Source organism: Triticum aestivum, chromosome 7A (genome assembly GCF_018294505.1).
Source record: "Triticum aestivum cultivar Chinese Spring chromosome 7A, IWGSC CS RefSeq v2.1, whole genome shotgun sequence".
Lineage (NCBI taxonomy): Eukaryota > Viridiplantae > Streptophyta > Magnoliopsida > Poales > Poaceae > Triticum > Triticum aestivum.
The window spans coordinates 703,768,809-703,780,530 of NC_057812.1; the positions used below are offsets into that span (position 1 = coordinate 703,768,809).

The 11,722-nt window shown below is 44.1% G+C and overlaps 1 protein-coding gene across 1 annotated transcript; it reads left to right on the forward strand.

Moving 5' to 3' along the window:
- Positions 1-1,230: 1,230 nt before the first annotated feature.
- On the forward strand, positions 1,231-7,681 carry LOC123155019 (BTB/POZ and MATH domain-containing protein 2-like). The gene is made up of 2 exons (XM_044573599.1): positions 1,231-1,465; positions 6,686-7,681. The coding sequence occupies exons 1-2, from the start codon at positions 1,343-1,345 to the stop codon at positions 7,679-7,681; spliced, it is 1,119 nt and encodes a 372-aa protein (XP_044429534.1). The 5' UTR covers positions 1,231-1,342.
- Positions 7,682-11,722: the final 4,041 nt, after the last annotated feature.

The window sequence follows — 11,722 nt, forward strand, 5'->3', positions numbered from 1 at the left end:
ATTATGTTTGGTAGCGGCTGTGGTCGTTCGATGGTCCATGCATATCGATGTAATTTTTATTATGTTTGACGTGATTTGTACTTCGAGTGAATTTTTACAATTGATCTAATCCTTTTATAAAAAAGACAGAGTTCCATAGCGGACACGTCACGGAGTGGGCACGTCCTGAACCCAGGGGCATTTGCACCCACTTTTGAAAAAAAATGCATTTTAAGCATGTTTTAAAATGTCAAAAAATATAAAAGAAAATTTCATGCATACATGTTGCCAAATGTGTGTGGGCGGCACAAAGTTTTGAAAAAAAATGTCTTTTTGTTGCCTCCACAAAAAAGACAAATTTTAGTGCTTCTAAATAGCATTTCACGACATAATTTTTTGTCTTTTTTGCACAGGCCACAAAAAAAGTTATTTTTTTCGTGAAACTTTATGCATGCACATAGAATATGAAGACGTACCCGTGCAACCTTTTTCAGATTTTTTTAGTATTTAGAAATGTGTTTTTCAAAGTGAGTTCATATGTATCCGGATTCATCCATGCACTTCCCACATGTCACCTCGTTGGTTGAACAACAGCTCTCCTAGTCACACATAAATTGGGAGATAATTCCGCGTGTGTAATGGGCAATTCCATTCACACTATGAGAATGATTTTATGCAGAATAAAAAAAGATTCCACTTCTCATGAAAGAAAAATGGGATTACAAAACTTTCAGAGTTCACACACTATCCATTTAATTTTTCCTTTTCAAAGGTATAAAATTTCGGCAAGTTGGAATTGGAATGGGAATCTGTCATGGAATAGGTGTCTGAATCAAGTTTTATTTTTTCTGGTTCAGGCCGGAAAATCCAGTTTTCAAATAACAATTAAATTCAAAAAATTGTAGCGTCAAAATATATTTAATTTAACCCCGTTTCTACTGGTGGTCAGAAGGCCTCCTTTTGAGCAGAAGGGCGCCTGTTCGGTTCCTGCGTACTGCAGCGTGACCACTTTTAATTTTTTTTTTTGAATTTTTAGGATGGTATTCAATTTTTTCAGGGTTCACCAAAATTTCCGGAAACCGGCCCGGCCAGCCTGTTTCCGAATTGGTCTCAATTCAGCTTGTATGGAATCCGTCTTGGTCAGGTTTTTGGTAAGCTGTAATTGGAATCCTTCATGGAATAGTTGGGCCGAACAATTTCGCCATATAATTGCAAAATTCTTTTCGCCAACTGTACTCGATTGTTCCCACCACTCGCTGTGCGCTACTGCCGCCTCCCGAATCGCCCCGTCGCTGTTCCCCTTCGCCGCGGCTCCCATCACCGCCGCCGGCATGCTTAGTTTCTGCCCACCTAGAGGCCAGCGATGGCCGCGCCCGAGAGCTCACTAACGAGGACCGCCTCGACCTGCGCCCCCGAGACTATGCATGGGACGCACGTCTTCAAGATGGACAGGTACAGCCTGTACAGGGGCTTCGGCGTGTTAAACGTAGCATTGTACGTGACATAGGGATAGATAGAGATAGATGTTTAAGTGCTTCAGCTGGATAGATAGCTTATCTTCTGTAAACCGAATTCCTTTTATTCTCTCTTATCCCTTCTCCTCCAAGGATGTAATCTTAACAACTTGTATGCGTTGTCATCAGGGATGTGTGTCCCTGCCTATAAACATGCACGGCGCCCCCTCATACGAGGGTAAGACCCTTTCTGCCTATCGCACATGGTAATCAGAGCATCCCTTTTCCAATACATCTAGCTTTTCCAATCTCCATTAGTGCATAGCATGTCTTCCTCCGGCTCCTCCCAGATCGGCCTCAACAGCCAGGTCACGGAGAAGCTCACCTGTACGAACTACGTACTGTGGCGCGTCCAGATCACGCCACAGCTAAGGGGAGCTGGCGTCTTCGGCTATGCCGACGGTAGCACACCGGAGCCAGACCGCTTCCTTCCTGGCAAGGACAAGGACGGCAAGGACTCCACCGAGCCCAACCCTCTCCACCCAATCTGGGTCCGGAAGGATCAACAAGTGCTCGGGTACCTGCTCAATAATCTCTCCAAAGAGGTGTTGGTGCAGGTGACCGCAATCACCACGACGCATGCGCTCTGGAAAACCCTGGCGGCCATGTTCTCCTCGCAGTCGCTCAGCCGCGTCAACAAAATCCGCACGGCTTTGCTTCATGCGCAGAAGGGAACTCAGCCGATCGCCACCTTCTTCGCCCACATGCGTGACCTCGCTGATGAACTCGCCGCGGCCGGCAAACCGCTGCAAGACGACGAGATCGTCTCCTACATCATCCATGCGCTGGACATGGAGTACCAGCCTATGGTGTCGGCCCTCGACGCCCGCACCTCCCTCGTCACCCTGGATGAGCTGTTCACCATGCTAAGCAATTTTGACCAGCGCATGGCACTCTACCAGGGTTCAGGCGGCTTCAAGTCATCTTCGAACGCCGCCTCTCGTGGCCGCGGCGGCCGCCGCGGCGGACCTCAACGCGGCAAGACCAGATCGGGCAGTGGTGGCAACTCCTCCAACAACACCACTCCCCGCGCCGGCCGTTCCCCCCTCCACCAACTCCAAGGGCCGCGGCGGAGGTGGTGGCCGCGGCTCCAACCAAGCGCGCCCTGATGCGTCGTGATGCCAGATCTGTGGTAAGCTCGGGCACAGCGCCTGGGACTGCTGGTATCGCTATGATGAGGAGGATGATGAGCCCCAGGATGAAGACAAGGTGGCGGCTGCTGCGGATGGCTCATACAGCGTCGACACCAACCGGTACGTCGACAGTGGTGCCACCGAACACATCACCAGCGAACTTGAGAAGGTGACCACGCGGGAAAAGTACCCCGGCAAGGACCAAATCCACACTGCTAGTGGTGCAGGTATGAGGATTCGTCACGTTGGTCATACAATTATTAAAACTCCTCATCGCAAACTTCATCTTAGAAATTTTTTGCATGTTCCTAGTGCTAGTATGAATCTTCTTTCCGTTCATCGAATTGCCATTGACAATCATGTATTCCTCGAGTTTCATCCCTTTTTCTTTTTGATCAATGATCAGGCAACGAAGAAAGTGCTTTATCGAGGTAGATGCATTCGAGTACTCTACCCGTTGATCCCGGAGCGTCGAAGATTCAATAAACATGCTTATGGTGTTGCCAAACTTTCGTCAACACGATGGCATGGTTGATTAGGACATGCCTCCTTTTCTTTAGTTGAAAGATTGCTTAGGAAAAATAAGCTCCCGTTTGTTGGTGAGTGCAATGTTGAAACAGTTTGTGATTCATGTCAACATGCTAAGAGTCATCAGTTGCCATATCCAATATCAACTAGTGTGTCTAAAAAACCTTTGCAATTAATTTTTTTCCGATGTTTTGGGTCCTACCCCTAGCTCCGTTGGTAGACACACATATTACGTGAGCTTTATTGATGACTACAACAAATACTCTTGGATCTATCTTCTTAAGAAAAGATCCGATGTCTTTCAAGTTTTTTAAAACTTTCAAGCTCTTATTGAGCGCAAGTTTGACAACAAGATCATTGCTGTTCAATCAGACTGGGGGGGGGGGTATGAAAAGTTAAACTCGTTCTTCCAAAACCTTGGCATCTCCCATCATGTGTCCTGTCCCCACGCTCACCAACAAAACGGTTCGGCAGAACATAAGGACAGCCACGTTGCGGAGGTAGGACTAGCTCTCTTAGCCGGCGCCTCTATGCCCCTTAAATTTTGAGACGAGGCCTTTCTCACGGCTGTCCACAACATGCTTCCTAGTCGTGTCATCAATAATGAAACTCCAGTAGAAAGGTTACTTCATGTTAAACCCGACTACAAATCACTTCGTGTGTTTGGGTGTACATGTTGGCCTAATCTTCACTCATACAACAATCGCAAACTCATGTTCCGCTCAAAGCAATGTGCTTTTCTTGGGTATAGTCCACTTCATAAAGGTGTTAAGTGCCTTGACATCTCCACTGGTCGTGTCTATATTTCTCGTGATGTGATCTTTGATGGAACAAAATTTCCTTTTGCTGATCTTCATCCTAATGCCGGTGCTAGACCCCGTCAAGAAATCCTTCTTTTGCCATCTCATCTATCCGGCCTTGATCACGGGGGAGAAAATAATTGTGCTGATCAGATGCTGGCTAACCCTCTTAACCATACCCATGAGCTTTGTGATGTTGCAGGAGAAAACAACAGTGAAAATAGAGAAGAAAATGATGCACAAATCACTTCCCAAATGCCATATTTCATGTGTCATGGCGTGGGGGGCAAATCTGCCTTGGAACCCGCTGGATTCGCCTCGGGATTGCTGCAGGAGCAGCAGCGCAGGCAATCTGCATGGGATCGGTGTGGGCTGACGCGCCAGAGCCGACAGCTGCGCCGCACGCCCGCGCAACCGCCCGTGACTCCGCACGCGCCACGCAACCGACCGCAGCTGGAGGTGGCCCCGCGCCTGCTGGAGGTGGCTCCACGCCCGCTCCGCCCCGCTCGTCGCCTCACACCTGGCAGCCCCCAAGTGGCCAACGCGTCGCGTGCTTCCCCGACGAGTCGCGCTGCTACAAGCGGCGCGCTGAGCCGCGGCTGACAGGCGCTGGATCCGGTGCTGATCTGCTCGGGCCCGCGCAATCATGCACCCATGATGAGCCGGTCGGCCGGCCGGGATCTTCTGCAGCCTCTACAGTGCCTGGGTCATGAGATGCGGCCACAGAAGATCCAGGAGAAGCACGAGGCGAATCTGCCTTGGGTGTCGCAGCATCTAGAACTCCTGTCCTTGCTCCGGGATCTTCTGCGCCAACTGATCCTGCTGCACCGTCACAATGAAGAACAAGACTACAACAAGGTGTGATCCAACGTGTTGATTATAAGCATATAACGAAATATGGCCTAGTTTGTTCCACAGGTGAACCAGGTCCACCAAGCACTCTTGAGTTAGCACTTTGTGATGAAAAATGGAAGAAGGCAATGAAGGAAGAATTTTTGGCACTAGAGAAAAATAACACGTGGCATCTAGTTCCTCCATAATAAGGTAAAAATCTTATTGATTGCAAATGGGTCTTCAAAATAAAAAAGGAAGTCTGATGGAACCATTAATCGGTACAAGGCAATACTTGTTGCCAAGGGTTTCAAGCAACGTTATGGAATAGACTATGAGGATACCTTTAGTCCCGTTGTTAAAGCTGCAACCATACGTCTTGTTTTGTCCATTGCTATTTCCAGGGGCTGGAGTCTCAGACAACTGGATGTATAGAATGCGTTTCTGCATGGCGTTCTGGAAGAGGAGGTATACATGAAACAACCTCCTGGGTTTGAGAATGAAAATGCATCCTCATTTGTATGCAAACTTGACAAAGCACTTTATGGGTTAAAGCAAGCACCAAGGGCATGGTACTCACGTCTCTGCCATAAGATACAAACACTTGGCTTTGTTCCTTCCAAGTCTGACACCTCATTGTTCATTTACAATAAATTGAACACTACCATATTTTTCCTCATTTATTTTGATGATATTATTGTTACAAGTTCATCTGATGAGGCAATATCTAGATTGTTGAAGGATTTGAGTGCATATTTTGCTCTTAAGGATCTTGGAGATCTTCATTATTTCCTAGGGATTGAAGTGAAGAAACATGATGATGGGCTTCATCTCTTCCAGGAAAAATATGCCACTGATTTGGTGAAAAATGATGGCTTGCAAGGTTGTAAACCCTCACCTACTCCTTTGTCAAGTTCTGAGAAACTGTCTCTCACAGAAGGAGAAGGTACACCTCTAAGTAAAGAAGATAGCACTAAATACAGGAGTTTGGTAGGTGCACTGCAGTACTTAACATTGAAAAGACCTGATATTTCTTTTGCTGTCAACAAAGTATGCCAGTTCCTTCATGCACCCACTACTGTTTATTGGACTGTTGCCAAACGTATAGTTAGATATGTCAAAAATACTTTGAGCACTGGTCTTAATTTCAACAAGTCACCATCTACTTTGGTCAGTGCCTTCTTAGACTCTGATTGGGCAGACAGCCTAGATGATAGGCGCTCCACTGGTGGGTCTGCAATATTTTTTTGTCCTAACTTGATATCATGGAGTGCAAGAAAACAGGCAACTGTCTAGATTCAGTACAGATGCATAATACAAAGCATTGGCAAATGCAACAGCAGAAATTATATGGGTTCAATCCATTCTTAAGGAACTTGGTGTGAGAAATACTCAAACTCCATGTTTGTGGTGTGACAATCTTGGCGCTACCTATCTATCTGCTAATCCTGTGTTTCATGCAAGAACAAAACACATCGAGATAGATTTCCACTTTGTCAAAGAAAGGGTTACTAATAAGCAACTTGACATTCGGTTTGTGCACTCTAGAGATCAAGTTGCAGATGGATTCACCAAAGCTTTGCCCACATGGAGTTTTGAAGACTTCAAGCATAATCTCAACTTGATGAAGTTGTGATTAAGGGAGGGTGTTAAACGTAGCATTGTATGTGACATAGGGATAGATAGAGATAGATGTTTAAGTGCTTCGGCTGGATCAATAGCTTATCTCCTGTAAATCGAACTCCTCTTATTCTCTCTTATCTATTCTCCTTCAAGGATGTAATCTTAACAACTTGTATGCGCTGTCATCAGGGATGTGCGCCCCTGCCTATAAACATGCACGGCGCCCCCTCATACGAGGGTAAGACGCTTTCCGCCTATCGCACATGGCGTTGGGAAGGCCATCGAGTCTGCTACTTTCGCCGTCAGCGGCTACGACTGGTGCGTCCGCTTCTACCCCGACGGTAGAAGGGAAGAGAGCAACAAATGGGTGTCTGTCTACCTCGAGCTCAAGACCGAGAACACTGAGGTGAGGGCGCTCTACAGTATGTGGCTGCTCGACCAGGCCACAGTGGATCCGCGGCCACTGACTTATGCCCAGCCAAACCCTAGCCAGATAGACCTGTCAGTTTTTGACACCCGTTACAATGCAGCCGCGACCCCGAGCTGGGGCTTTACCAAATTTTGGAGGAAGAGTGAACTTGGAGAGTATATTATTGACGACATTCTATGCATCCAGTGCAATCTTACAGTGATCAACTTCAAGGAGGTGCATGTGTCGGAGCCCAAGATGGAAGTTGTGGTCCGAGTGCCGTCGTCATCAGAGCTATTGGATAATCTCAGTAACTTGCTGGGCGCTACAGAGGGAGCTGATGTATCTTTCATTGTCAAGCATGAGGTTTTCTCAGCTCATAAGATCATTCTCGCAATGCGTTCAGTGGTCTTCTGGGCGGAGTTTTACGGTCCAATGAGGGACGAACAAAGGTGCATTGTAACTGTTGAAGACATGCATCCCGCTGCTTTCAGAGGACTGCTTCATTTCATCTACAAGGATTCGTTGCCTCGGATGGGTGACCTGAATAATGACGAGTATGAAGAAATGCTTAGGCATTTGCTTGTCGCTGTAGATAGGTATGCCATGGAAAGGATGAAATTGATGTGCGAGAGCAAGCTGTGCGAGGTTCTAAGTGCCGAGACTATGGGTACCACGCTAGCTCTAGCCCAGCAGCGCCATTGCAGCCAGCTCAAAGATGCTGGCATTGAGTTTATTATGAACTCTTCGAATAGAATGGTTGCTGTGGTGGTGGCAAGTAAAGGCTATGAGAAACTGAAAAGGGAATGCCCTACTGTCATTGCGGATATATGGGAGAAAACATCTAAGAGACACAGACTTTAATATGCTGACTGTGGATTAACTTGAGCATAGTTACTTAAATTGAAACCTCAGTAACCTGAGATTAGTTTGTCTTTTTCTTAAGTTCTTAGATATTATTTGGAGAAGGATAAGTTTCGTAAAATGTTTACGATATGTACTGCTCTGTTATATGAACCTATGCTATATCAGTAACATTCTCTAATATGTTTTGCTTTGTTGGCTAGCAGTACATTTACTGTTTCTGTTTTTTTTCCTTTTATGTGCAAATTTCATTTCCCAAAGCAGTGAGTAACTATCTTCCATGACCACATCTATCGTGAGATGAGTTAAAACTTCAGCAAATAGCAGTATTATTGCAAGCTATTTACTAAAATGATTGATCGGTGTCGAATTTTTATATTATGGAGATGATAATTATACACTGAATTTCTATATTTTAATTGTTCCAGTCTGAATATTTAGCTTCATTTTTTACCAGATGTTTTGTTTCTTTATTTGGAAACCCGTAAAACCATGAAACATTAGTTTTCACTTTGAGATTTTTTTTAGATTTTTGAAAAAAAACATGTGCATAGCTAGAAATTTAGTTGCCCCTTTTGTGATCACTAGCAAAAGAGCCCGTGCGTTGCAACGGGAGAGAAAACATAACACACGCTCTTAACTCAACAACCATCACTCAAGACCACAATAGGTCCATCACCTTTATTTTTGCGAGGTATCATATTTGTGTTGTTGCTTATCCTCCTTCTCACCCTCGCCGGCGATGGCCTCGATGTTCACACAAAACAACAAAAAATGTGTGTTGAATATGGTTAATCCTAAGGCGTCTCTCTCTCCCTCTCTCCTCCCTCTCCCTCTCTCTCTCTCTCCCTCTCCCTCTGTCTGTCTCTCTCTCTCTCTCTCTCTCTCTCTCTCTCTCTCTCTTTCGCTTTCTCTCACTCTCGCGATGAGAAATCTGTTGTTTTCCCCTACGACATTTTTCAGAGGTATGCATGTGTAGTTATCGATGTTTTATTTTCCGTATATGGTTATAGTGGGGTGTTTATTTGCAATCCGGATCGCCGCCGGTATAAAAAAACAAATCTTGTGCTATAAATTATAAGTTTGCTTCCATAACAATATTTTAAAAATATTTAACATGTAAAATTAACATCATATTTAGATTCCACACATTTTTCTAATAATTATTTTTATATAATATGTTAAAATCGAAGTTACGGTTTAAAAGATACAGATAATTTAGAAAATCATTTGGTTTGACTCAAATATATTCCAAAATAATATTTAAAAATACTTAACAGGTAAAAATAATCTCATATTCATATTCTACATATTTTTCTAATCAAATTTCATATATAACATGTTCAAATCGGAGTTACGGTTTAAAAGATATGGATGATTTTAAGAAATATTTATTTGACTTAAATATGATCCGCGTATGAATTACCTAAAACATCAGAGGGGGTTTTGAAAAATGTAAAATAACGGTTCGGATGTGACTTAAATCCGAACGGCGGATTGATTTCAAGAAAATACAGGGACTTTTGTGTAAAATACAAAAATAACGATTCGTTTTAAGTTAAAACAGGACTGCGAGTTGAAAAATGCCATGACGGACGAAAGAAACCCAATTTGCTTTATTATTAGGTAAAGATTTCTGCAGCCTAAGCTTCATGGCGAAAATGAAAGCAAGACTAGTTGAGTTCTTAGTGGAGAAATTTTCAGTAAATGCACTTGCATTGAGCCTGCATGCTAAGTTACAAGATGCTTAGTTCTTTCAAAGTGAGATTTACTTGGCATAGTACACACTCCTACTTCCTTCGGTTTAATGGTCGCATTTCTTGTCGATCTAAAGGAATCTGGGGGCTCTGTTGTTTTCTTCGTCCTTGGAATGGACCCTCTGCTCCACATTTGTGTTGCTCAGTTCCTGGGTTCTAGTGACAGAGCAAGCTAAGTTGCTTCACTCATGGTCAGGATTTCTATACAGAGCGAACCTGGTTTACTTTACCCGAGTTGTGTTGGGGTTTGTAACACTGACTGAGAGTCATTTAGCCCCAAACTTGTGGTCAGGTTTGCTTCACTTATGTTCAGGATTTCTGTATATGCAAAACAACATAGTGAGGACTCATATGAGACTGTACGTCTATTGGTGTGCGCCACTTGTCTTCTTCAGTTACAGCAGATGGAATCATGTCGTTTGGACCCTGTTTGACGTTTCGTCTGATATTGATGGAATGGTGTCACATGAGGATTTTCTCACCGTGATGGCGGGAACTACTGCGAGTCCTACGACTGCTCCAAGGCCATGTCCGACCTTTTTTTAAGTCGCCCCGGAGGATCTGGTTTCATTAAAAAGGAGGAGAGAGTTGTCAAGTTAATATATGAAAAACCCGTCTAAAACCATCATAAAAGCCCACACATGGCAACATCGTCCTTCCTGGCTACCCACACGAAGACACACACGCCATGAGAAGAAAAAACACTGTCGAGGTTGACACCAAGCTTCATCGTCATCGCTCCTCCACGAGCCAACGACTCCAACATCACCATCAACTTCATCAACGAAGCCTTCGTCGCAGCAGACGCCAAGACCCATACCGGCCCATGCCAAACAGATGACCACCCGCGTTGGTGTTTAGCCAGCTCCGACCTGAGCGATGAACCGAGCAGCAGAAAGACCGTTGAGCCTGCGCCGAGCTGGACGCCGCAGCCAAACCGCACAATACTTACATAATATTCATGGATACATCTGTCGTTGGTATTCACGTCGCATACTTACACAATATTCATACAAATAAGAGTATAGTTGTTGACAAAGCTCAGTAGTGGGGTATAATTTACATTGAGCCCGGCTAGTAGGTACGACATCATGTAATTCTTATGGACGTGCTTGCCAATGGAAGAGAGCTCATCTTCAAGAGCTTTCATATTGGAGAAATACTCCATGGCTTTCATGTTTCCCTCATGAATGTTGGCAACCCTTATCTTGTTACTGACGACTTGTGCTCAAAATTGACCTGAGAACATATTCTCAAGCATGGTCCAGACTTGTGGCACGCTCGTCATTCACACCACCTGTGTCAAGACGTCTTTTAAAAACAAATTGAGGATATCTCCTAGGATGTATTAGTCCTAAGCCAACCACATAGGCTGGATTGGAGATTCACTCTTTTCCTCATTGGTTGTTTTCTCGATAATCTTGCATGGTGTCGGGGGAGATCCATCAAAATAACTAGTGAGTTGCGCACCACGAACTGTGGGCCAGACTTGTGCTCCCACATAATGTAGTGTTCCCTCGTGAGTTTTCTGATATTTATTGGCTGTGGGAATCAGGAATGGAGGAAAAAGATGACGCCATTGATATGAATCTAGGAAAGGGTAGCTATTTATTCAATCACGATACCGATACGTCAAAGCATATTGACCCTCGTAGGTCCGGATGGTCTTATATTGATCGAGCCATACAATAGAGATTACAACGGCTGGGTAAAAGGCACAAGTTGCATAAAAGAAATAGAGATAAACTACAAATCCAAACCTTTGTATGATTAGCTCGGTTTACATGATTGTAAGAACCTACACTATAAAATGATGAAAGGGGATCTCTCGACCTAAATTTAACTCCATGTCCGCTGATCCAACAATCTAACTCCAAAAGTTTTGGTTTCAATGCCTCTCCATTGGACACAAATCATTGACTTTGGTATAGGAATTTTCTTCCGAAGATAGTAAGTGTTTCTATGTTACTTTATTTGCACAGAAATTAATCACCCTTAGTACTCACACAGTTGTAGACATGGTGTATATTAGAAAGAAATCTTGATGCACCTAAACAACGACAAGATAATCTAATGGATTTTGTACCATCACCATTAAATGATAGAAGAATACAAGAAACTATTTGTGATGTACACAAGGTGGGTCATCTTCAATCATATCATTTTTTAATCACAAAATAACAGAGAGCAGTGGTATCCTGTGAATTTCCATGGAGCTTGAATTGTTGGTTTGTTGTACTGACATCATAAAAATCATGCACATGAATAATTTTGTTACGAGATA